General features: G+C 53.3%; 11 protein-coding genes across 11 annotated transcripts; 4 read left to right on the forward strand and 7 right to left on the reverse strand.

Moving 5' to 3' along the window:
• Positions 1-566: 566 nt before the first annotated feature.
• N7532_004360 (glutathione S-transferase family protein) lies at positions 567-2,014 on the forward strand (the record flags this gene model as incomplete). Its single annotated transcript, XM_056616854.1, has 3 exons — positions 567-717; positions 819-957; positions 1,021-2,014. The coding sequence occupies 3 exons, from the start codon at positions 567-569 to the stop codon at positions 2,012-2,014; spliced, it is 1,284 nt and encodes a 427-aa protein (XP_056477211.1).
• A 241-nt stretch (positions 2,015-2,255) lies between these two features.
• Positions 2,256-7,002, reverse strand: N7532_004361 (DUF3433 domain-containing protein; the record flags this gene model as incomplete). The annotated part of the gene is made up of 4 exons (XM_056616855.1): positions 2,256-3,132; positions 3,197-4,262; positions 4,318-6,824; positions 6,938-7,002. 4 exons carry the CDS (start codon positions 7,000-7,002, stop codon positions 2,256-2,258), a joined length of 4,515 nt encoding a protein of 1,504 aa, XP_056477212.1.
• Positions 7,003-8,243: 1,241 nt separating this feature from the next.
• aspf4 (allergen Asp F4) lies at positions 8,244-9,311 on the reverse strand (the record flags this gene model as incomplete). Its single annotated transcript, XM_056616856.1, has 1 exon — positions 8,244-9,311. One exon carries the CDS (start codon positions 9,309-9,311, stop codon positions 8,244-8,246), a length of 1,068 nt encoding a protein of 355 aa, XP_056477213.1.
• Positions 9,312-10,229: 918 nt separating this feature from the next.
• On the forward strand, positions 10,230-10,645 carry N7532_004363 (uncharacterized protein; the record flags this gene model as incomplete). Its single annotated transcript, XM_056616857.1, has 2 exons — positions 10,230-10,402; positions 10,483-10,645. 2 exons carry the CDS (start codon positions 10,230-10,232, stop codon positions 10,643-10,645), a joined length of 336 nt encoding a protein of 111 aa, XP_056477214.1.
• Positions 10,646-11,157: 512 nt separating this feature from the next.
• On the reverse strand, positions 11,158-12,136 carry N7532_004364 (isocitrate lyase/PEP mutase family protein; the record flags this gene model as incomplete). The annotated part of the gene is made up of 2 exons (XM_056616858.1): positions 11,158-11,940; positions 12,002-12,136. 2 exons carry the CDS (start codon positions 12,134-12,136, stop codon positions 11,158-11,160), a joined length of 918 nt encoding a protein of 305 aa, XP_056477215.1.
• A 1,297-nt stretch (positions 12,137-13,433) lies between these two features.
• N7532_004365 (fungal specific transcription factor domain-containing protein) lies at positions 13,434-15,329 on the reverse strand (the record flags this gene model as incomplete). The annotated part of the gene is made up of 1 exon (XM_056616859.1): positions 13,434-15,329. The coding sequence occupies one exon, from the start codon at positions 15,327-15,329 to the stop codon at positions 13,434-13,436; it is 1,896 nt and encodes a 631-aa protein (XP_056477216.1).
• A 641-nt stretch (positions 15,330-15,970) lies between these two features.
• Positions 15,971-17,476, forward strand: hosA (histone deacetylase HOS2; the record flags this gene model as incomplete). Its single annotated transcript, XM_056616860.1, has 1 exon — positions 15,971-17,476. The coding sequence occupies one exon, from the start codon at positions 15,971-15,973 to the stop codon at positions 17,474-17,476; it is 1,506 nt and encodes a 501-aa protein (XP_056477217.1).
• A 1,006-nt stretch (positions 17,477-18,482) lies between these two features.
• N7532_004367 (OSBP family protein) lies at positions 18,483-20,387 on the reverse strand (the record flags this gene model as incomplete). Its single annotated transcript, XM_056616861.1, has 8 exons — positions 18,483-18,595; positions 18,696-18,757; positions 18,816-19,129; positions 19,191-19,440; positions 19,500-19,778; positions 19,850-20,147; positions 20,213-20,281; positions 20,351-20,387. The coding sequence occupies 8 exons, from the start codon at positions 20,385-20,387 to the stop codon at positions 18,483-18,485; spliced, it is 1,422 nt and encodes a 473-aa protein (XP_056477218.1).
• Positions 20,388-20,913: 526 nt separating this feature from the next.
• On the reverse strand, positions 20,914-21,827 carry N7532_004368 (GIG1 family protein; the record flags this gene model as incomplete). The annotated part of the gene is made up of 3 exons (XM_056616862.1): positions 20,914-21,224; positions 21,300-21,510; positions 21,564-21,827. 3 exons carry the CDS (start codon positions 21,825-21,827, stop codon positions 20,914-20,916), a joined length of 786 nt encoding a protein of 261 aa, XP_056477219.1.
• Positions 21,828-22,196: 369 nt separating this feature from the next.
• Positions 22,197-22,989, reverse strand: N7532_004369 (nicotinamidase; the record flags this gene model as incomplete). The annotated part of the gene is made up of 2 exons (XM_056616863.1): positions 22,197-22,856; positions 22,915-22,989. 2 exons carry the CDS (start codon positions 22,987-22,989, stop codon positions 22,197-22,199), a joined length of 735 nt encoding a protein of 244 aa, XP_056477220.1.
• A 585-nt stretch (positions 22,990-23,574) lies between these two features.
• Positions 23,575-24,441, forward strand: ssuA (RNA polymerase II subunit A C-terminal domain phosphatase; the record flags this gene model as incomplete). The annotated part of the gene is made up of 1 exon (XM_056616864.1): positions 23,575-24,441. One exon carries the CDS (start codon positions 23,575-23,577, stop codon positions 24,439-24,441), a length of 867 nt encoding a protein of 288 aa, XP_056477221.1.
• Positions 24,442-24,791: the final 350 nt, after the last annotated feature.

Genomic DNA, 24,791 nt, shown 5'->3' on the forward strand with positions numbered 1-24,791 from the left:
GTGTCGCTGGGTTCTGGAAGAAGGGAAATCCTGAAAGCGGAGAGATGCTGCGATGAAAAACATTCAGGTTGCCAGGGAGTTGGGAATCATGTCTCAGGTACAATACAAGACGACTACTACACTAGGATGCTTCACAGGAGCCATGGATGTCTACTTTCGGCAGGGAGCAAGGTAGCGGCCATGGCGAAATCTTGAAACCGGACATATTGTCCAATTTTTATAAGAAGAACAAAAATTTTCCCGTTGATTAATATTCTTGCATCAAGGGTTGTTTATTCAAGACACTGCTCCTCCCCGTGCGAAACGGTTTCCAACAGCCACAATACTACATCTAGTCCAACCCAGGGATTTGGCCACGACTGCAGTTTCAGCCGCCAGAATAAAGAATCGATCGTCCGAGGATATCAGCACCCCCGCGACAGCAATTGGCCCAAAGATAGAGGATGTTTGCATACTCTCCGAGGGTGCGGTCATTGGATGAGGAGACTGCTGTATAGATTGCGCCACACGTGATCCGCCGCCCAACTCGGCCGCGCCCGACTTTCTCCCTCGACGCGCAAAACATCATGGTGCTACAGCTGCATGTGTGGGGACCGGCCTTCGGGCTGCCCTCGATCGAGGCGCATTGTCTCGCCACCATCGCCTACTGCTCCGTGGCACTTCCGAAGGGCTCCTGGGAGGTGGTCGCCAGCAGCGATCCCTCCGTTTCCCCTACAGGTGAGTGACGTGATGCACGGCCGGCGCCCGAGGCTAGCCAAGGGGGCGCAAGACGAAAGCACGCCGTGAGCTGATCTGCTTACGCTGTCTCTGCAAATTAGGTGAGCTCCCCGCCCTCCAAAACGGTGCGGTGTGGGTGAGTCGGTTCCGCAATATCGTCGACTACCTCCGCCAATACTCGAACGGAGCCTGGGATCTGGATCAACAACTGGACGACACGTGCCGCGCCGATAACATTGCGTACGTCGCACCACCAATGGGCTGATTGATGAAACAAATCCACCTGACCTTTTGTCGTTACAGATTCTCCTCCTTTATCGAATCCCGCGGCCAGTCCCTCGTCGACCTCTACTTGTACGTGACCAGCCAGAATTACTACCGCAATACCTCGCCTGCATACGGAAGCCTTCTCCAATGGCCCAACCAATGGATCCTCCCGCCGCAGCTGCACAGCGCCGCCAAAGACCGTACCGAGCACCTGGGTTTGTCATCGCTTGACCTGCAAGCCATGGAAGACCAGCGGCAACGCGACCACAACGCCGCCGTGGCCGCCGGCAAAATTCCCAAGAACCTGATACAACGGCCCCGCGATACCGTCTCGAGCCTGCTCGGCCGCACCGCGCAGCAGAACCATTTCCGAATCGAGGCGCTGACCGGCGAGTTCTTCGAGCCGCTCGAGGCCATGTTGGGCCGGAAGGCGTACCTCCTCGCCGCTGACGCCGACGACACCCCGTCCAGTATCGACTGCGTTGCGCTCGGGTATTTGTCGCTGGCCCTGGTGCCTGAGATGGCCTTCCCGTGGCTCCGAGACGCCATGCGCGCCAAGGCTCCGCTGCTCGCGGAATATACGGAGCGTATGCGACAGCGATGCTTTGGCGAGGCTCCCGTTGACATTGCACATGTTTTCTCACCAGAATCTGCGCCCGAATCGCCGCTGACTTGGCGTGCTCCTGCGCGGATTTCCGTCGCGGCCGTCGGCTCGACTCTGCTTTCTACCTTAGCGGACTCGACTCCGTTCCTACGTGAGATTCGCCGGAATAACAGTCTCAAAAAAGCGGCGCAGTCTGAGGATGCCGGTCTCAATTACATGGAGAAAAATATGGCCAATATAATTACCGATTCCAGTAAGAAGGATATGCTGGTATCCATCGCTGCAGTGGTGGGCGGTTTTGCCGCCTTGGTCGGCTATGCCGTGCATACCGGCATACTCTCGCGCGAAGAGGACGAAGAGGAGGAAGATGTCGAGGTGATGTACAATCCAGGGACAGTGGCTGATATGCTTGCTAGTGGCAAGTAAGCAGCTAAACAAGGGTTCATCAGCCATGATACTAGTAGTATCCTGCTGGTACCAATTCATTTACGGCGTGTTTGACCATTTCCCATTTCCGAGCGAGGGCTACAGATCCCGAAAATACTGTACAATAGACATTTCATTATCTGGGAGCATGTTTGCAATAGTGGATATATTCGTGAAAGAACCGATATGTACACCTACCCTGCCTCTTATTGTTTCCGCCTCCCCATAGATTTTCTCCAGATCAGATATTCTGATCACGAACTTCCCCCTCATCAGCAAGATTCCACGTCTGACTCCCTTTCCCCTTGGAGAAATAAGGCGCAGAGACCCAATGAACCCCCGGCCCGTCCCCATAACTTTCCTCCATTTCAATCCCCCACCGCAACTCACCATCCTCATCAACGAACCACCCCAACCTCGTCCGAAGATGCTTGTAGTCCTCCAAAAGGAGTGTGCCGGCCTGAATTTCCCGAACAACTTGCAGCAGGTTTGCACTCCCAGCAATGAGGACGAGCACGTCGCCCAGACACTCGACGTTCCGGACTAGACTGCCGAAATAGCGTTTTTGCAGAATGGCCACAACCACTGTCGTCAGGATTAGCCAGGCCATTATGCTTATACTGAGCCAGACTGCTACCGCGTTCATTTGGAGGAGTTCCACGCGGCGGGTGAGGTGGGCTTCGACTGTGCGGTTGGTGTGCGAGATTGGTTGGATCACATCTTGCTGTGCCGAGGCCTTGTTCCCAGGAAGATAGTTGTCGACCAGTTCGAGGGCCGGACCGAGCTCAGATGGGAGACTGTCGTTGATCTTCTGGTAGCCCCAGCCGCCGGTCTCCATGGAGACTTCGTTGCTGACGAAGTGTTGGAAGAACGTTGAGAAAGTCTTTTGGGCGAGCTCGTTGAATGTGTCGGAGTCGAGGAGTTTCTTTGGGTCTTTTCCAGCCATTGAGTACATTGCGTATGTCATAAAGTCCATGTTGAGACCGTTGATCTCGTCGCGAATGTTGTATGTGTTGTCGTCGAGGTCTTCGAGCGTGTAGCCTAATCCGTGTAGGGCGCCTGCGATGTTGATGGTATCGGCTGCGGTCAACATTGATGCCATGAAGAGTCGGCCGTGGCTGTGTGCATTTTTTTTTGTGAGGATTGCTGCTTCTTCTTCCTGGCTGAAAAGATTCAACTTACCTAACCGTGACATTATATGTCATCTTGCCGGATTCTTTGCTCCAGTGAGTTTTGTTATGAGGCAGGAAATTATCCGAGAATCCACTCGACATTTCTTTTGGCTCGTCTGTGATATTGAAGCTTTGGATTTCGCCGTTGTCTGGGTTCACCGAGATGTGCGCATTTGCAGATTCGACCAATGGTCTGCAGGTGAGAAATGATGCCGACGGTGGGCTGGTGAAAAGCACGTCGTCGGCGCGCACATAGATGTCGTTGCTAGCATTAGTCGTTCGGACCCCGGTAACTGCATTTCCGTGGAAGAACTTCGCGGTGAAGTTTTGCTGCCAGTGGCGCGTGCTCCAGACGTCTGGGTCGACATTGGGAGACCAAAACCCAATAGCCACTGTTGGGTCCCAAGCATCGCTGCTACTGTTTCCGCAGCAGGTTATCTCGCTCGGATTGGCAAATGCAGTGGTACATCCAATGCAGTCTGTCATGTTGTGGGGATAGACGAAAGGTGTAATTGTGCTGGCCAAATAGTCATTTCCCCATCTTTTCCCCAATTGAAACCCCCCTTCAAGGCCGTGTGGAATCGAAGACTTGTCCCAGTTTGCGGTACTGCTGTTTTTAAACTCTCGATAAGTGAGCCAGTTGGAAATGTTCAGCATCGCTTTGAGTGGGGGCTCGCTGCATTCAATCCGACCTCGCATGGCTTGCGTGGTGAACGAGACATTGGATCGAGCTCCGTCGACAGTGCTGTCGGACTTATCGAGGTCATTGGGCAAGTCGACATTGTGCAGGTTGTTCATTAGGGCCGGCACAAAGCTCCAGCCGTCTTTACTCCATGCGGGTTGAGTTCCATTGAGGGTGAGCTGGATGGTGGCAGTATACATCCAATGAGTAGAAAGGTTGCTGTAAAGATCTGCGATGATTCCGGCCGTGTAATCATTCGAAGAGCCAGGATAGAGAGATTGACTGGCAGGGAAAACAAGCGGTATTTGTCGAAGCTCTAGTGTGCGGTTCAATGTAACGGGTTGAGAGACAACACCCGGTCCACGATCAAACAGGGCAGACATAGTTGTAGTAACTAGAAGCCAAGATCAGTTGTTGTTTTTCCGAACCCAAAAATAAAACAGACTCACAGACAGGTGAAAGTGAGCTTCCCAATGTAAGGAAAGCAAGAAGCCAGTGCTTATTGAGAGCAGCCTTCGCGCACGCCCAGAGCCAGAAAGAAGACCGGTAGGATAGGCCGGCACCCCTGGAGACAGATGGACTTCCTTTTGACATTGCAATAAAGGGTTGCAGACGCCGAAAGTTGTCATCCATTGCACTCCACCACAAACCAATTCCCGTTGCTATCACAGTGGGAATCATGGCAAAGGGTGCCACTGAGGATAGACCATTGTTGATAAAGGAGATTTGGACCTGGTAGACAAACGCTTTTTCGTAGAGCCCTGAAGTCTGGGCAAAATGATAAAGGACAGACACGCCAATTACCACCACAACCAAAACCAATGATAGAGAAAGGAGAGCGGGAAGACGAAACAATGCCGGCGTTCCGTTCTCAGATTGCGACGACTCGTTTCCCATGAGGTCGTCTGTATTGACACGCGAAAGGCCCTGGGGGGTTGTAAAGAACCATTCTCCAGCAAGTTTCTCATGCAACTCCTTGTCCGACGGTTGCCTGAAACTTCGGAAGCCAGACTCAGCCCAAGAAGCATGCGTTATTAAGCGAGCCGTGCCCAGAGTAGAAGCCGGGTCGTCTGTCAAGTGTAAAGGTCGAACATGCTCCCGAGAGAACCACCAAATGGCTAGAACAAGGATAAAGGAAATTGCGAGCAAAACTCCCAAAGCAATCGCAGGTCCAGCTTGAACCACTACTCGGGGTTCGATATCGTGAACATAGCCATTCATGGGTGTATAGTCTGAGGCACCTTGGTGAGTCAAAGCTGCCTGCAGAACCTCACCAAAATAGCGCTGCTTTGCTTTGGCTGCTGAGAGAACCCAATTTGGGTCGTTTACGATGGAGGTAATATTGTAATCGTATAGAGCACCCAAAAGAATCGAAGGACCTCCAAGCAGCCTATCGCCCGAAAAGAAGATCGAGACCATGTAAGTGGGCCAATCTTCGTCCAGGGTAAGGTTGCGGAAAAGAGTCGTACTCAGCAAAGTCTCAGGAATGGTGACTTTCTTCTGATCGAATTCACTCTCATCGTAAGAGATTTCCGGCTCATCCCCACCCAGGGTAATGGTCGTTGTGACATTAGCCATGTAATAGCTACTGTCGCATAACTGAGCTGAGTATTTAGCCCCCTCAGATTTCCACGGCTCAGTCAAGATAATGATGTCGCGATTGTCACATTCTGCAGTACTGTTTGTGAAGAACACGGATGTCATTCCCTGACCAAGTGGAGCCAGGCCGTTGTAAAATGTAGATGTATCAGACCAACTGCCGCCACCATCCTCGAAAAAGGACGTTTCGACCGTCAGTCCGTACTTGCACCCATCGGAAGAAGACCAGATAGTAGAGATAGAGGGCAGTTTGCCTAGCAAGCCATATTTCGGGCTGACAGATGTCTGACGGTCCAATTTCATCTGCGTGCAATTGAATTGACTTTTGAACATCACCGTCTCTGCCTCCCACTTCTGCGAAGGACTCGTCGGCAGTGATTTGATGGGAACGTTTTGCATATCGGTTGGCCAGAAGGGGAGGATGGTGTATTCATCTGTGATCCAAGGAGAAGTGGAGACATTCTGTAGTAGATTGGCAATCGTCCGGAAATGGGTCGCCCTGTCTGAATCGAGGGATAATGGCGAGTCTTTGGTCGGCACTAGGCTGGTAAATGCGGTTGACTTGGGAACGACCACATCTTCAGAAAAGAGAAACGCAGAAGAAAGTGGTGAGATGGCCATAAAGCCAATAATGTTGAGAAATGATGCGCAAATAAGAACAATACTTCGGGAGCCATTCCTCTTCTTAGCGAAGCCGTCGTATAGTGCATTCCACCATGCCCCCGGCGCCTTGAGGATGCTGGCTGATGCCTCTGCTCCTTTTGGTCGGGCCAAGCGAGCATAAGGCTCCGTCCGCTTGACATCCTCGAAGAGCACGCTGGTCATTTGGACGTATATGACAGCGATCAAGGTCGGGCTGTATCTCCAACCGAATAGCATAGCAGATGAGCCGTCATCAGATCCTAAGCCATAGTTTGTCGATGACCTCCACCATAGGAGGAACGAGACAAGACAAATACCAAATGAGACAAAGCTGAGAGAGGCTAAGAAAGGAGGCTTGAACGTATATGGAATCCAAGTTCTTGTTTGACTTTGTTGTTTTTCATCGCCGGTTGAATCTTTAAGTCGTGCTACAGTATCGCGGACATTTTCAACACCGGAAACTGTCGATTCGCTGCTTCCTTCTCGAGAGGACGATCGGCTCGGGCGAACGGTAGCGGTGAATAAATTGGACTTTTGACCAAGTAGATTCCGGTCTTCGCCAGGTGTATATTGTCGGGTGTTCATGATCAGGCGAGCAACAGACCAGCTATAACCCACAATTGCAATGTGCAAGGAAAGAAAATTAATATGAGGGAGCTCAGTATCCCACATGCTTATAACTGCCGCAGGGGCCGCCTCAGATTGGAAGGATTCACTGCACGCGAAGTGGGCAGCGCGCTACGCAGTGACCCATCATAGCAGCAGTGAAACTCGATACCCAATAAGACAGGACATATAGACGCAACCTGGGCGCGAGATCAGTCGAACGCGGAATCAGCCTTGGTCGATTTGGCTGCGGTCTCCGCTTGGTCACGGAACATTTGGGTTGTCATTTGTTGCTTGTCCCGATGGGTGCGTCGATCGACGTACGAAGGTGCAGCGCGACGATGAGGAGCGCCGTAAGGTAACCCCGACTAAAAGCGCAGGGATCAAGTCTGGCTAGAGCATCAAGGAACGGCTCGATATGCAGCAGAGTGCATACTTGGAACAAGCGACCTCAGGAACCCTAGACGAGCTAGCGGAAGGTCGTCCTCTCATAGACCTCGATTTCGCGCCGGGCTGAGATATCAGTGGGCTGGATGCTGGATAAAGTGGGCAATCTGTAAGCGCCGGCAGCCACTGGGAGGGAGGTTCTCCATAATCATGCAGTGGTGCAGACAACGGGCGTTTTGGATAGGCGTTGAGGTATGTGACGGGGGCCAAAATGCCTTGGCTGCATGCCCGCCATGCATGTTGCCGCACACCCAACACATTCCAACATTACTTGGCCCCGCCGTCTCGACCTTATAAGAGGGCCGATCTCTCGCCGAGCACAATTCGCAATTCAACACCTTCAGCCTCAAGATCACTACTTCGAATTTTCTTCCTTCCCATTGCTTCTTTTCCACTGCTGTCTGTACCTGCGTTGCTTGATGTGGCTTCAACGGTTTCGCTTGTCGCTATGGTCACACTCGTGCGACCCTGCATGCACCCTTCCGAGAATGGCTGTATCATCAATTGAACTTCGATTCCAGAGAGCAGTCGGAGTCTGCCTGGATGCCTTGGCCCGTGTGATGATATGGAATCTACTATATTACTCATGACTTGGACCAAGTACTCCGGATCTTCAAGTACTCTGAACCAAACGTCATGTCTTAATTCCAAAGGCGTCATTGGAAGCTATGAACCAAAGGACTTTGGAGTTTACTCAAAGCTAACATGCGACCTCTGGGCATCACACCCCTGCAGAAGAGAATATCACAGGACCCGAGTCAAGTGAAAGAGAAAAGAAGATCGATATGGACTAATAACTCAGGTGGTATATGTACAGAGAATCATAAAACGCTGGTCATGATCACGAAGGTATGTCACTTTCTCCCAACAGATTGAAAGAAAAGAAAAGGGCATCTGTGGGAGAATTGCCGGAAAAGTCGGATGTGGGCAGGGCTGTCCTTCTCAACACTGGAGCAGACAAGGAAGTCTGTACCCGCACACGCACACTGTTGTGGTCAAGAAAAAAGACGTTTTCCGGCCGGAACCATTTGCGTAAGTAAAAAAAAAAAAAAAACCTATCACGAGACGACGGACGAGACGCTTAAGCGTAGTCGAGGTCGACAACCAGGCGGATGGCACCGGGGCCACCGGTCACGGCCAGGTTCTTGGTGCCCTGGTCGGCGGAGGTGTAGGCGTTGAGGAGGCCAGCCAGACCCTTGCCGATGTAGGAGCAGTTCTCCTTGTTGTGGTCACAGATACGCATACCCTGGATGTCCAGGCCATTGAGCTGAGCAATAATGCAGGAAACATCCCAGCCGGATTGCCCGTCGTTCTGCTCGTTGCTCATGTCGAATTCACCCCAGGTGGAGGCATACTGGCCGAAGAAGGTGGTAGGGATGTCGCCCTGAGCAGCAGCCCAGCCACCCTGGGTGTTGTCATCGATGGCGACGTACTTGACGGAGCCCTTGGGCAGGGAGAACTTCAAAGCGGCGTGGGGGCTCCAGAAGCCGTCCATCTTGCCATCAGGACCGTAGGTGTTCCAGAAAAGGAGGTTCCAGGGCTCATCGTGGGCACCTTCGAAACGGATGACGTGCTTGTACTTGCTGGCATCAGCCTCGTCAACCAGAGCGATGTTGCTGCCCCAGGGGATGCCGACGTTGCCATGGTAGTCCCAGTCGAGGGGACCAGTCTTAGTGCTGGCGGTAGTGCCACCGAAGGCGTCACGGGAGAACTGGCCATCAGAAGGAGCGTCGTACCAATTGCCACCAGAAGCACCAGAGCTAGAGCCGGAGCCAGCGTTCGAGGTCGGGACGGGAATCACGGTCGACTCAACGGCGCTCGGGGAGGCAGTGAACTCGGGGGTGGGAGTGGGAGTGATGGTGGTCGAGAAGGAGGTCGAGGTGGAAGTGGAAGAAGTCTCGGAGGCGACCTCGCCGGACCACTCGTTGATCCAGGACTGCAGGACACCATCGATGGTGGCATACACCATATCGCCGACATCACGCTGCTCGATGTCGACTTCGGCCTTGGGGGCCTCAGTGGGCGCGGGACCCTCCAGTTCCAGTTCCAACTTGGGGTGGGCGTGACGGCGCTCGTGGCCGTGAAGACGGGCGACGGCTGACCCAGCGGTCAGGGCCGCCGCGAGAAGGACGGAGTTCTTGAAGTGCATCTTTTTTGGGAAGGAAAGTGTGCAATTGGGACTGAAAGAGTGACTGGAGCGGAAACGCTCGAAAAGAATTGCAAAAGAGTGTGTGAATAGAGGGTAAGGAAAGGGCAGAGATGGGTCAGGAGTGGGTTTAGTATTATGGGGGGACCCTTCGCTCCTTTCAGCAGGCCCTCAGCGTTCAGAGTTCGACCCTCGCCGGAAATCAGGGTCAGGGGCAGCTTCGTTATGATTGGTAGGCAGCCGGTGGTTCCTGGCGCCATCCAGCCACTGCTGGGCGTTATTGGCTCGATGCGACAAGTGGAGCGAGGCCGAGACCGTGGGTGGTCTGCAGTGTTTACCGTTCTACTCGTACTGTCCTTCCATTAGAGTACCAAAGGGTACTGTAAAGTACTGGTACCTCCCGCCCAGCACTCCGCCCGCAGAGCGGGGAGTACTGCTACTTCCCCTTTGTATACTCGTAATGTGTGTTTACCCGTCTGAGCAGATCAGGCTGCCCATCTCTGCCGTCTGAACTTCACTCTTCCCATCCCATTTGCGATGTCAGTATCCCCGTCCTCCCCCTGCCAAACACGTGTGCGATCGGAATGTTGTTGGCTGGAATGCTGGACCCTATCCAGACCCTGGTCCTGAAGCCACCGCCTCCGCAACCGTCCAAAGGACCCTCAAAACCCTCAATCAATCTATCGTCAAGGCCTCGGCCTCCACCATCCACCACATCTTGCCCTTCCCCACATCGCCCAATCGGCGCAAACTGCCCCCCTGTCTTACGTGTCGTACACTGCTGGGCACATCCCAGTGCCAATCCCTTTTCTCCGTCTAGTGTCTCTTGGGTCTCGTATGGATAAGTCGCCGAAAGCCACGCTCGTGATGTCAGACGCGTTCGAGAGATCATACGTCGACCGCCAATTCCATACGCGCCCGATGCCCTCGTTTGCTGGACAACGCATCAATCAAATTCCCGATCGTCTCGACCTGGCCTGGCCACCAGACGATCGCCACCCAACGGCAAACGATTTGCACCGGGGCTCCATCCCCAACCGGGAACTGGGTCAGGGGGAGGTGTGTGCGCGCCAGGGCAATGAGACAACAGACCTGTAAGGTACTACTAGCCCGGCTGCTCCGTCCTGCATGATCGTTGGCTTCGAAATTTCCGGTCCCACTGCTCTTTGTGCAGCCTCTCAGCGACTGCGGCACTGAAACCTCGCACCAGCGGTCTCCACCATGACAGTGCAATGGTGCAATGCCCCAATCTTCTCCTCGCCGTGCGACGTGGGTGTTCGAGTCTGGAATCCTTCGATTCCTTGGCTTCTGTTGTAACCGAATACCGAAAACTTTAACGTTCCTTGCCAGTGGTTAGTGTGGTTTGTTGCATACACTGCATGGCTGCCTCAAATCGGATGATTTGATATAGTGCTGTCATTGCAATGCCAGGCACCAGAATGCTGCCCTAACACGTCGTATAGTATACTGTACTGTACAATTCCAAGGGGTCGCGCGGGAGTCGTTCCGTGGTTTGGCTTGCGATCTGCACCCGGTCCATTGGCACTGGAGACATTCTGAAACGCGTGAGATCAGACCCGTCAAACCACTGCTCGAGTACACATGTACTCGTCTTCCGTGCGGAGTATATGTTCATCACCCTCGCGTTTTTGTTTACTGCGTTGCCTGGGACCCAAAAATAAAAGAACCATGCGCGAGTCAATTCCATTCAGTGGAGTCGTTACTATTTACAGGGGCGGCTGAGCTTCTACCTACAGGTACTGCCAGTGGGCACGACACTGCCTCAGCCCAGGGCCAAGCTGGGACACGAGTCCAGCCCCAAAAGCCCAGATGACCGTTTCCCCCTTGATCAATTCTCGCGCAGGTCGACGCCGCCCTCGAACGCGCTTCCGCCTGCCTCCGCGTCCAGCTGGACACTCCTGTCCAGCCCACACACTCGGAAGAGCATCTGCGGTGTCAGTTCCTTGTCCAACCCGGGAATACCATCCCGCTTCAACCTCTCCAGCCCCTCCCGCATCGCCGTGAGAGCCGGTCCGATCGTCGCAAAAGGGAAGATGATGATCCGAAAGCCCAGCTCACGCGCCTCACACGCCGAGATATTCGGCGTCGACCCGTGCTCAACCATATTCAGCAGCAAGGGCCACGGGGCAAGGTCCTGCACGGCCTGACGCGCCATCTCCCGAGACGTCAATCCCTCCAGGAACCCCACGTCGGCGCCAGCGTCGCGGGCTGCGCGCAGTCGGGCCAGAGACTCTTCGTACCCGTGCGACTGCAGTGCATCCGTCCGGGCAATCACGACGATATCGCTGCCCAGTCGTTGCCGCGCTTGCACCGCTGCCCGAATCCGAGCTGTGTAGGTCTCCTTGTCTACGAGCAATTTGCCAGACAGGTGTCCGCACCGCTTGGTCTGCACCTGGTCCTCGATATGGAAAGCCGCTACGCCGGAGCGCGCGTACTGCTCTGTGGTTCTGGCCACCATGATTGGGCCGCCGTACCCGGTGTCGGCATCTGCAAGGAGCGGTGTGGTGGGCGAGAGGTTGGCCAGCATCTCTGCGTTGGCGCGCATGTCATTCAACGTGCAGATGCCCAGGTCCGCTTGTCCGTGGACGGAAGCTGCGGTGCCGGCGCCTGTCTGTTGTGTTGTTGTTGGATCAGCTTAGGTCGAGATACTCTCACCTGCAGCAGTGACTTACCATGTACAGCGCATCGAACCCCGCTGCCAGTGCCAGACGTGCCGACATGCCATCATAGACACCCGGAGCCACGACGAAGCCATTGGGGTCCGCCAACGTCCTTCGCAGCTTGGTCGCAGCCGAAGCAAGAGCCATGACGTCGTCGATCGATAACGCAGGTGTTCGATTAACGTTCCAGCAGGAATAAACTGAGGTCTTGTACTGTACAGGGTTTCAAGATTAATAAGAGAAATAACCCGAGCTAACGGCCTCAACTCTCCATTATATAAATGTAACATCCACGTGTGTCACCAAGCTTTTCTCTTACCTTTCCCCACCTCTTCACATCTTGTTCGGCGATGATGCGCTCTCTCCACCTTTGCCGTACGGACGGTGCCGATACCGGGCCGCTTATGTCAGGCTCAGTCATGTCTTCTCGGCCTTTTCTCGCTGTCGCCGAAGTCCAGTATCGAGAACAGAATTAATTGTAGGTCAATCCAATAGTATTATTGCCATTTTGAGCTGGGAGCCGTTCGTCCGGCGAGTTGCCCAAGATGTAGATATCGGCCTCGGAATTGTAGGGCTTCCACGGCTTGCTCGGGCGGGGTAGTAACAGTCGCAAGGAATCTACATGACTTTTCTATATACATATTAAATTAATAGCAAAGCGGAGATATTGAAATCTTTGATCTGACGATATAGTCTCGCTCAACGATTAAACTGTAGCATAGAGTAATGTTGTATAAGATGCAGGGGAAACTTCATGTAACCAACTTCGTGGAACCCAGTGGCTGTCTTGGCACCGTTAGATTGCGCCCATATTCGCTTCCGGGAGTGACCTCTACTACACTAGTGTAATAGTAGCTTTCGTGGTAACTGTACAGGGACTCGCAGTCGCAGCACAGGAAAGGGTCATTGCTTACCACTGCACTACTCCCTCGGATACTAGGAAATTTTGGATCTTCTGTATAACACTTGTGAAGGGGGGCGACACCGACCCCACGTCCCACGACTGATTTCATGAACGTCCAGCAGCTTATCTAAATCTTTGAACTTTCCATGTTTGCAGGATTATTTATTAATCGAAATCGACTCGCTTTAGGCATTTGTATCCCAATTTTGGACTGATTATAATTACTGTTTTCAGACTACAAGGAGATTTGAAAGAAGCACGAGCTGAGAATGATCAATTTCTGACAACAATTAGAAGCCGAACTAGATTCTTGTGACTATCCATGTGAAAATGGCAATCTTGAATATTGCTGTGAACAGTCATGATCGGCTGCTTGGAGTTAGCTGGTTAGGGTCGTTGTGCATTTGACCCCCCTTCTTTTTTTTTTTTTCTTCTTTGTTTTCTATCTTTTTTTGGGCGTTTCTTTTCTTTTCGTGGGCGCTGGAAGTTCATGCTATGCGATATCTGGAGTCTCGACTCCACCTCTTTTGACAAATGTGTCTATCCCTCCCGAGACCGCGCGATGGCTTCGAGTTCATTGTCGACCCATCTCCAGAATTCCGTGTACATACCTGGGTTTTCATTGATCTCCAATGTGAAGATGTCGGCGGTTCCCGTGGTTATCGAAGCGGAGGGGCTGGGGTTTCGTGTGGCTGCTGCAGAATCGACGTCTGTCAGATGGCTATCGTCACTCGGTTCGCGGAGCTTCTGGCGCAAATCGATGATTTTTCTCATCAACCCTGTCATGATTGCTGCATCTCCGAATCCCAATGCTTTATCGAGCGGCAGAGAGGTCAATGTAAGCTTCTCCCACTGGGTGAAAAAATAATCAACGCTAGACAGCATTTGTCTTCGGTCGGCAGGAGTGTGGCCTTCTTGGTTGAGATAGAGCAGAATCACGTGAACACAATTCTGAATGGCATGGTTACGCAGCAAATTCCAGAAATATGGGGCAAACAAAGGAACGTCGAAGAGGTCCAAGTATCCCCGGAGAAGTTTGTCGCACGCAGGTACAACAGATTGCCAGGTCAAGTCCGAGTCTTGTGCAGGACCCTGTGGTGGGAGTGCCAACTTTGGCAGCAGCGTCATGATCTCCATTTTAAGGAGTTGAAGCATGTTATTGGTCCACCTTTTGACCACGTTGAACCTGTCAGCCAGGTTGTCTTCGGAATCAGAGGTCCAAGGACGACGGGTTGGAATCATGATTTCTGGCGGAATGTCGTCCGCTGTGGATTCGTCATACGCCGGGATCTTGGCGATTAAATCATCGACCTTGCCCCGAAATTCCGTGATGGCGACTTCTGCATCGCTAAATGCTTCTTCCCGGGGCACCAACCCACGAAACTTGGCCATTAGTCGGTTCAGTAACTTTGCCTTCTCAAATCGACCAATCGCGCCGAGCATCATCACCGATACCGTTCTCCTGGTGTTGGTCTTGAAGATGGATGGCATCTGCACGTTCTGAAGTAGTTCACCTCCGCAGAAGGTTGGCAGGTCGCTAGCTAGACTTGCCTGCGTATCCATCCACACAAGATGCCACCATACTCGCCGTCGATGGTCTCGAGAGTGTCCGACAGGGCCACGGAGTATAGGGTCTTGGTGAAGCCCAATGCTTTGGGCAAGAAGAATAGCTGGGCCTATGAAAAGGCGTTGGGACAATCCTGTCTCTCCGTTGATATGGTGGACCAAGATAGAGGCTACCAGCGTATTAATGGTTGGATATCTGAAATGTTGGCATGCACGCAGACTGTCAGAGCAACTGGTTCGAAGCGCATCGATCAGGTCTTGTTTTCCCACTTCACCGACTATGGACAGCGGGTGCACTCTCCATCCAGCAGCAGGCACAGCCGAGGCACCGGCAAAGAGTACGGCCAAAAGGAGGCAGAAAAAGGGAGGGTTGTGACTTACCTTGGTCGAAAATTTTTGACGCAAAAATTTGTGGTAATCGCCTAGGAAGCTCTGGATATCAACCACGGGATAGATTGGGTGTACCCCGACCATAAACCATTTCACAATCGCATCACACACCGGTGCGATGGGAAGGATTCGTAGGCTATAATTTAGCAAAGAAAGCGAGATATGGCTGGGGATTGTCGTTTCGAGAAGGATTCCTGGCGTCGAGGAAGCGGCATTGGGCGTTTCGAGACCGATAACTGTCCAGGCGGCTGGTAACGAGGGAAGGTGCACCGCATCGATGTCTGTATCATCTTGGAATTCTGATTCTGTTGTGTCGTGGGTGTGTTCACTTGCTTGGGATGTTTGTTCTGCCTCCATAGCGCGAAGATCGGACTCGCCAACCCGGGGTCTTTTGTGTTGTTGATCACCCTCATGGGACGGGGAACGCGACCGATTGTGCTGGCGATTCTCGGGTAGCTGCTGGTCGAAAGAAGATTCCATTATGAGCAGAATGCACAGGAAGAGAACGGTTCGATGATTTGACGGATGTTGTGATGCGACTCTGCCACGGTGAGTTGAAGGAGCGAAGATGATGTAGAGGCAGCGGCCTACCATTTAGCATGTGCCGCACCTGCCTCACCTGCTCACCCCACCAAACTGCGTCGCTTACGGTTTGAAAACCAGGGTCGGTATCAGTACTATGACCCTAAGCTAATTTCCATTTTCACATAAATGATCATTATACTCTTCAATTTCTAAGAGTTCAATATCACTCGTAATTTTATAGAGCCCAAAAATATTATTCGAAATTACATGAAGCTCACCCCATTACGGCGTGGAATGGTGTCGGAGTACTCGATATCTTTCCATAAATATTGCCTCATAATTTATATTCCCGTTATTTTGCTTACCATGCCTACGGCGCTCTCTAGGAGATAGGCACTTACAATCTGCTATACACCTGCTATACACCTGCGTACTCCGTATCCGGACAGCCCGCAGATCGCCTTAGTCAGCGGCGTCTCGAACCGTGGAACTTCCATCGAAGCCCATTCATGAACTTCTCACTTCACCCTCACTTTTCCCGTGAAATGCGCCCACTGTCCGGCTAGTGCCTCCTTCGATCCCTTCCACCCCTACCGATGGCTCGCACCTCCATTGTCCAAGAATATGCCGCCCCCTCAGCAACTCTGACTCTCGACCAAATGGTCACGCACGAGCACCAGACCTACAAAGTGCCGCGCCCACAGGGCTACCGTGTATCATGGCACGCCAACCCGGCCGTGGAGCTGCACCATTTCGGCCAGTCGCATCCAATGAAGCCGTGGCGACTGACCCTCACCAAGCAGCTCGTCATGGCCTACGGCATGCACCACGCGATGGACCTGTACCTGGCGCGCGCGGCGACATACGAAGAGATGGCCGAGTTCCACGAGTCGGATTATATGGATTTCCTGCGACAGGTCATGCCGGCTGACATGGATCGATCGGAAATGGGTGAGGATATTGTGCGGTTCAACTTTGGCGACGATTGCCCCATCTTCGACGGGCTGTACAATTACTGTTCGCTATACGCGGGCGGGACGGTGGACGCGGCGCGCAAGCTCTGCAACGATCAATCTGAGATTGCGATCAACTGGTCGGGTGGTCTGCACCATGCGAAGAAGTCGGAGGCTAGTGGCTTTTGCTATGTCAACGATATTGTCCTCGGTATCCTGCAGCTTCTGCGGCACCACCCGCGCGTCATGTACATTGACATTGACGTACACCATGGCGACGGCGTCGAACAAGCCTTTTGGTCCACGGACCGTGTGCTGACCGTCTCCTTCCACAAATACGACAAAGATGGTTTCTTCCCAGGCACCGGCGCCCTTGACGACACAGGCCCAACACACCCCCTCAACCCGGGTGCTCATCATTCAATTAACGTCCCGCTGAACGACGGTATCGAAGATGATGCTTACATCGCGCTTTTCCACGAAGTAATCGGCGCTTGCGTAAAGAACTACCGACCCAGCGCAATCGTCCTCCAATGCGGCGCCGACAGTCTCGGCTGCGACCGTTTGGGCTGTTTCAACCTGAACGTCCGCGCCCACGGTGCCTGTGTCGCCTTCACAAAGACCTTCGGCCTTCCTCTTCTCGTCGTCGGCGGTGGTGGCTATACCCCGCGCAATGTCTCTCGTGCCTGGGCCCACGAGACCTCCATCCTCATCGACGCAGACAAATCCCTCAACCCCACAATCCCGGAAACAGTGGCGGCCCGCAACCACTTCGGCCCCGACTACTCCCTCTTCCCACCTCTGTCCGAGATGCGGAGGCTCGAGAACAAAAATGATCGTGCCTACCTTGAAAATATTGTGCAGGCCGTTCATGAACAACTCCGTTATATCAAGGGTGCGCCAAGCGTGCAGATGAGCTTCATTCCACCGGATATTCTCGGTCTACGCGAGGACACAGAGAAAGAAATCGAGGAGCAGCAGGCTATAATGGAAGAAGAACGCGAAGAGCAAGAAGGCGGAGGCTCGGCATCCGCAGCTGCGGCTGGAGTCATTACCGGCGTGCCTGGGTCTGCTGGAGCCATTCCCCGTGCAAACCGTCGCCGAGACCTTGAACGTGGATCCGGGTCCAAGGGCGAGCTCTACTCATGACGGTCGTGTTGGTTGGCTGTACATAGCCGAACCAAGGGGGGTCATTGGCTTGGCGTTCTGCTTTGCTTTTGCTGGGCTGGTTCCGGCACGGGTTCAGGCGTTGTGATGGGAAAAATCTTGTTTAATGTGATTTGGCCCTCGATTCGGTTTGAGAAGAGGGACTGGAGTTGGAGTTTGACCATGTATGATTTCATCTGCCGTCTTTTACAGTGATATCCCCTGAGAGAAGATTTATATGCTTGTATAGTAGAAAGCAAGGGACAACTTCAAACAATTCATTGACCAATTGAAGTACATGAAGTTAAATCTCTCCCATCATTACGCGGTGAGCACACCGTGTATAGAACTCTGCCTGTAGTCTATCCGCCAAGAATTGTCGTTGCACACACTCCATAGCTCCAATTCGGGCCGTCCCTCGGATCAAAACAAGCCAAGCGGCCGACCTTTGCTGCCAGTGCCTTGCTGGATCGATGTGGTTTTTTTTATTTTTAATTTTTAATTTTTTGTGTTCTTTTCTCATTGATTCCGCAGGTGAATATGCGTTACGATGCGATGGATGCGAGTCCCTCAAGTTAAACATTACTATAAGCCTCTTTCAATCCTCTTCCAGAACCAGGACCGGGCCGTCAAATGATTGTCATGAGAGGCAATAGATATAGTACTTTATTTCTGATATTTTTTTTGTCGGTTTGCTGTTTCTGTTTCTTCTTTTCTTTTTGTTTCAGAATCAAATCGGGTATCCAGCAATGGCGCGGCATTGTCGGCCGGGAAACGCTTGTGTTGAACATCATGAGGGAGAAAGACGGATTAAAGAAGGCGAAACTTTGTCGTCTCCGGCCGCCTGGGGTAGTCGTGCTGGGTAGTCTGCGCAGGTTGACTACGTCGGATGGCGAACTGCCAGTGTGGAAGGTGAGATGGAAGGGCGAGCGATGGAAAAAGGCGGCTTTGATGGGATGGTGGGAGGTCATGTTAGGAGCCGGATTATGTTGTTAGTTCACTCGCTCGTTCATTGGTTTTCCTCTGCATCCACGAATTCTTCTACATCCCCGAGTTGAGTGTCCTTTCGCTGCACAGTGTTGTTCAAGTGATCTCCATCGGCGCTAGTCCCTGCTGATTGGCCTGAAGTGACGGTATTAGCTGTCGAGTTCTGTGGTTGTCGACACCGGATGTTCCTTCTATCGATGCGGTGGGATTTGAAATTGTGTTGACTGTTTCTGACCTTTGACGATAGGCGCGATGGCGAGAATCTGCTTCTTGGCAACCTCGGGGTTATGCGAGTCACTTGCAGGTGTACGTCAGCCATGGTATGTTCACCAATGAGAACTCCCACAAAACTTACACATCGGCGTTGATGATCCAATCGAGGTCCTCCTCTCCTTCATCTCGGTCACCAGGTCCACCCTCGACCGCGCGGAACAGCCGGGGATGCCATTCAACACCTTCGACGGCGCGCTTGGCGGCCTCGTCTCGTTGGCGATCTTCAATCTTGGTCTTCTCGTCCGTCGCAGCCTCGTGATTCCGCGCGTTGATTGCCTTGACCGTCTCGAGCCAGAGACGCTGCGATTCCCGTTCTCCTTGCTCGTCGAGCGGGCGCGCAATTGGTTTCGAGTGCTTCGCGTGTGTCGCGTCAAACAGAATCTCCTTGTGATGGGTCTGTTCCTTTAGTTAGTAAATACTGGCAATATCTACAGGAAAGTAGTGGATGGAAGCGAACCTTGACGTTCTTTAGGTGCATCTCGCCGTTCCAGAGACCAGACAATTCATAGAGCACCTCGCCAGTCTTCTCGTTCTTGATCGTGCCCCCGATAGCATTATATGTACCTGAAAAGTAGCCCTTGGTCTTAAATTCGATATCGGCCAAAAGGCTATTCTCCGGGCATCGCACGTAGCTGTGGTCGCCGAGCTCATACTTCATCTTCCCGAATAGAATTCCGCGAGCGTACATGTTAGGTTGGGTCAAAATACTAGATATTCATCAGTCTTTTATCTCTAGTGAATGTAGAAGTTATTGTCGGGAACATACTATCGCTCGCCCTTTTCCTTGTCCTCGCCGCGGTTCAGTAGCCGCAGGATCGCAATTCCTTCCATCATACTGGCAGCGGAGTTGCCCAAGAACTTGCTGCGGGGTTTGAGGGTTCCATCAATGCGGATGTTGTGCTCGGGGGCCATAAAAAAGTAGCTCGACTTGGGCGGGTGGTGAGAGGTTTGCTCCGAAACATAGTATCCACGCGTGTTGTCGGGATAGTCCCAGTAGCAAGTGAACGTCTCGCCAAGAATGGGATTCAACGGCTTCTTCACACCTCTGCATGACGGGGATATTGTGTATTAGCTCTTCGAGTCAAGGTGAAAGAGGCGGGAAACCGGGAAACGCACGGAGGCTTGATGTGCCACCCACTCAGGTAAAACTTGATCACCGAAACAAAGCGCTCGACCGGATCGTCAATCGTGGACATGGGGAGGAGGGTTTCGGGGTGGGCCATGAAGCTGTTTTGGATGTTAGCGAAGCGCCCAACGCTGGGGAACTTGGGGATTCCAGGCCGCGGACCGCAGCGGTGCGGGACATACTTGGTGATGCGCTCCAGCATGGACCGGGGCTCGAGAATGAAGGTCGGCAGCACGACTCGACTCAAGTCGGCGCCCGGCCGCAGCTGGGAAATGATGTGGGAAAGCACTGCGGCTGGTCAGCATGGAGGCCGGTGGCCGCGGGGGGCCGCAACAGGCTCAGCAGGAACATACCATTTCCCTGGTCGGGCTCGACGACCTCATCTTCTCCACTGGCGGGAGAGTCGTCGACGGACGATCGACCTGGGGGTGGATGGTCAGACATGGTGGGTTTCAAGGGCGTTGCCGGTGGTGGAGGTCAGAAGAACTCACTGGCCCAAGAAGCACGGCGGAGGCCCGGGACCGGCATTGCTGCGTTCGGAAGCCAGAAAGAGTAGTGTGTTGTGGGAACTTCAAGGCTACGACCACATCGGGAGGGGGGGGGCCCTGGCAGAGATGGGGAGTACAAAGGAGGAGGGATCGAGGCTGAGTTTACGAGGTTTACGGACTTAGGGGAATTTTTTTTTCTGGGATGATTGGGGCTGATACGGTGGGAAAGGCTTAGCCTGGTGACGTCGAGTCTCATGTAATGCTGCCTGCTGGACTACTCGACTACTGCTCCTTTGGGCAGGCGTCAGGAACCACCCCCAGCCAAGACTCGACTACGATCTTAGAGAGCGATGGTGGCCCGCCGTCTCGAATACCTCATCGTCGCCCGTCTCCTCCTCTTCTCTCCATCTTCCCCTCTCCGATCGTCATGAGGGGCACGGCTTGGCGCGGCGGGGGACAACATCGTCAGGTCCGCGCAGTTGCAGATTCCTGCGGGCAGTCAGATCCACTCTGGAGTACCGAGTGCCCCCCTAGAAGACCCTGGCTGTCCGTTTAGATACGTTCGATTAGTGGAACGTCGCCGTTGGTGATCTCTCCCGCACGAATGCCATATCTGGCCGATGGAGCATGACGTGGAAGTGTTCGACCGCATGCACTGACTTGAGCGACTTCCAGTTCTTGAACCACACGACGTCTTTGGGCGCCACGCGTGAACAGAAGGTCTGCTGCACATACGCCTCAATGGCTGCCCACGCCTCGGCCGTCAGTTCTCCCGTGGCTGGGTCATCTGCGAGCTCGAACTTGGTCCAGACCACCAGGTGAATGATGTTCGTGTCGATACCATAGGGCCAGTCGTTGTAAAGGATACGAATGTCGTCTAATCACTCATAAGTTAGTCAGTCACGTCACTCCATCCAAGTACCTCTAATGCACGGCAGGGAACAAGCCATACCGTCAAACTCGAATGGGCGTCCCAGGGGTTTCAGGTCCTGAGAATCACCATTGCCCCAGCCCAGTCTCTCCTTGACCACGAATCGCATGACGGATCCATATTCGGCTTTGATATGGGCCGTGTATTCCAGGTATTTGCGCAGGTCGCTGGGGACACGTTGAAATCGATCGATGCGGTTCGTCTCTGCGGGAGAGGCACCCTGGTCAGCACACTAGCCCTGCAGGGCATAGGGAGGAGCTCCACTAAACTAATTATCTCCTGTACCAACTTCCAGTCCTGTCGCCGATACTCTTGGTCCGGTGTTGATAGACAGTTGATGTTCTTCTCGGGTTGATCGCGTAGAAAGCTGGGGCATTCGGCCGGCCATTGCGACTGAGGTACATTCACCAGCCAGTAGGGCAGGGTCTCGGAGGTGAGGTGATGATCGTGGAAGAACTGCGCCGGCGCAGCTCTATCGGCATCGGTCAATTTCGCGTCGAGTGTAGTGATCGTCGCCGCGGGCGTCGACGCCTCCGGTGCATGCAGCATGCTGCAAGTCGGAATTTTTCAAGGATCGGGTTGTTTGGGTTGGAGTGGTTGTAGTCGTCGTAGAGACAAAGTCGAATGCCCGCCCCCAGCGACGTCACTCTGCAGAAGTGCCGAGGGATGGGAGGATGTGAGGGCAACGTTCCTGAATTAAACCCCAGGCCGCGAGTGTTACTGTCGATCATCGGGTCAGTCCACTTGAATCCACCCGTGGCAGCCGGCGACTGATGACTGGATAGACTTGACTACATCTATGCAACCGAAAGGAATGCAATCAAACAAAAAGCCGGATTGCCAGAATCGAGCTTGTCTACAAGGTACCCTAAGGTAGTACTAGAAGATTGCAGAACGATCAGAATGGGCTGAAGCCGGTCACGACGATGCGACCGCCAGCTTCCGCATCACCGCGTCGTCAGCATGGATCACCGAAACTCCCGCCGCTCGCAGCTCCTCCTTCACCGTGTCCCAACCAGCAGGCACAACGCATTTGGTCCCTTCTTCGATGAGCCAGCTCCGGAACCCAGCCTTGACCGCGTCCACTGCTGTGCACTTGACACAGTAATCCCCGGCCAACCCGACCACGAAGACATCCGTCACGCCCTTGGCTCGAAGCGCCGATATCAGGTCCATATTGACCGACTGCGCCGTGACGGCTGGATCCAAGTTCCCGAAGGCATCCGCAATGGCAGAATACATCTCGACCTGCGAGTGTTTGCCTTTGTAAACCAGCAGGTCTACACGGTTGCTTTCGATCTCGGGGATGATGGCTGCGCCTGGACTGTCGGCGACACAGTGAACGGGCCACAGCTGCTGCAATTTGATCTCTGTTTCTTTTCCAGGTGCCGGGTTCTGCATCTCAATGAAGGACTCGAAGGGCTTGTTATTCGGTGCGGGGTGGTTGCTGGCAAAGGAGATGTGGTCAGTGGGGTGCCAATCGAGCGTTGCGACGCGCGCTACGAAGCCGGGCTGGGCGAGGAGGGTATTGATCAAGGGTGCAATTGTGCGGCCATCTTGGACCGCGAGCGATCCGGTCTGTTCCTCGGTCATCGTCGGTTAGCACCAGCTCGACCAAGCTTGGGGTTCAACCCACCGGTGGGCAGAAGTCCTCCTGCATATCGACCACGATCAGGGCTGGCACGAAGGCGCCTCCATGTATTGACCCCATTGTGGCAACTGTATCTTGTCCAGGAAACTGCGTCCACTGTCGTATGAATAGTCATACTATCCTAGTAGCCATGGCTGTTTTGATTGTAGCCAAGGTCCGCCTGCTTACTCAGCCGCCCGCTAAAAGCGCGCACTTTCCGCTTTCTCTTCTCTTCCTCTTCTTCTCGCAAGGGCTGCGGCCCCAATTGAGCTTCTACATCGATCCGACCCGACAGTATAATAGCCCCGGCAATACTAGTAGTTCTACGGTAAGCGTCCCTCTTGATATTCTCCCCTCCTCCTTTCCCTCCACATGATGATCCACATTATTGGAGCTGTCTGAGCTTCGGCACTGCGGACAAACTCTTTTATACGCTTTTCATCTTTCTGAACCTCCTCCCATCATCTCGTTTCATGTCTATTTGAACCATCTGAGGAACCTATGCTGATTCCTAGATAGCCAATAACAGGAGATTGTAAACCTACATATTCCAGCCTCCTTGATCGGCGCCCAGGCTGCCATCAAATACTCTTCTCCTTCATAGTCGTTCCATAGTACTTTTTTGTTCTTTATCTATTACCACCTACCACCTCAAGACTACACACCATGGCGTATGACCCTCGCTGTGCAAACACGGGGAGTACCACTCCCCAAACCACTCCCCCTCCACAACCGCCGGCGGACTCCCTCCCATCCGAAGCGGCCACAATGAACGACCAAGTCGCCGCGAGCGTCCAGGCCGAAGGCCTCGCAGACTCCTGGAAACTGAAATTCTGCACGGTCTGCGCTTCCAACAACAACCGTTCCATGGAAGCCCACCTTCGCCTCTCCAGCGCCGACGCCGCATTCCCCGTCATCTCCTTCGGCACAGGCTCGCTCGTCCGATTGCCCGGCCCAACTATCACTCAGCCCAACGTCTACAGCTTCAACACAACCTCCTACAACCAAATGTACCAAGAACTTCACGACAAAGACGAGCGCCTGTACCGCGCGAACGGCATCCTAAACATGCTGGACCGCAATCGCAACCTGAAATGGGGCCCCGAGCGCTTCCAAGACTGGGTTCCCGGCCGCCCACGCATGGATCACCTCGAAAAGGGCGACAAGGGATCGACAGGGACCGAAGCAGGTGTCGTGGACGTGATCATCACCTGCGAAGAGCGATGCTGGGACGCCGTCGTCGATGACCTCATGAACAAAGGCAACACGCTCAATCGCCCCGTTCACGTCTTCAACGTGGATATTAAGGATAACCACGAAGAGGCCCTACTGGGCGGCAAGGCAATTCTGGACCTTGCAAACCGCCTCAACGAGGCTGCGATTGCCCAGCGCGATCTGCATGGTTCCAGCGGATGGGAGAATGGGACCGGGGCGGCGCGCCAGAGCTTCGATGAAAGTGTTCCTGAGATCCTGGCTGATTGGCAAGAGAAGAACCCTAATTTACCGGCGTTGTGGACTTTGGCGTGGCTGTAGCACGGTCATTTGATCTGTCGACGCAGCGTTTACATACGGGGATCTTATTGCTCAATCACCCTTGACTTCTTCAAGCCTATGCTTCCATGTCTGTTGTCTGTGATGCTTTCCAGTGGCATAATACCTATCTGATACCCCCTTGCCTGGCTGGTTTCATTGTCTTTTTTAAAAAATAACACTGTTTTACGTTTACCACTGCAAAGGTTTCATAGTTGTAGTCAAATATTTCTACTGCAGTAAAGTCCAGTAATACACTAGTGTAGGAATTGAAAGCAACGGTTCATTGTGGGTATAAACAAGCTATTATTATAGACATGGGTATCATCGCTGAGCAAAAGCAAACGTGGTGA

This window comes from Penicillium argentinense (assembly GCF_028826775.1).
Source record: "Penicillium argentinense strain IBT 30761 chromosome Unknown utg000004l_segment0_segment0, whole genome shotgun sequence".
Taxonomy (NCBI): Eukaryota; Fungi; Ascomycota; class Eurotiomycetes; order Eurotiales; family Aspergillaceae; genus Penicillium; species Penicillium argentinense.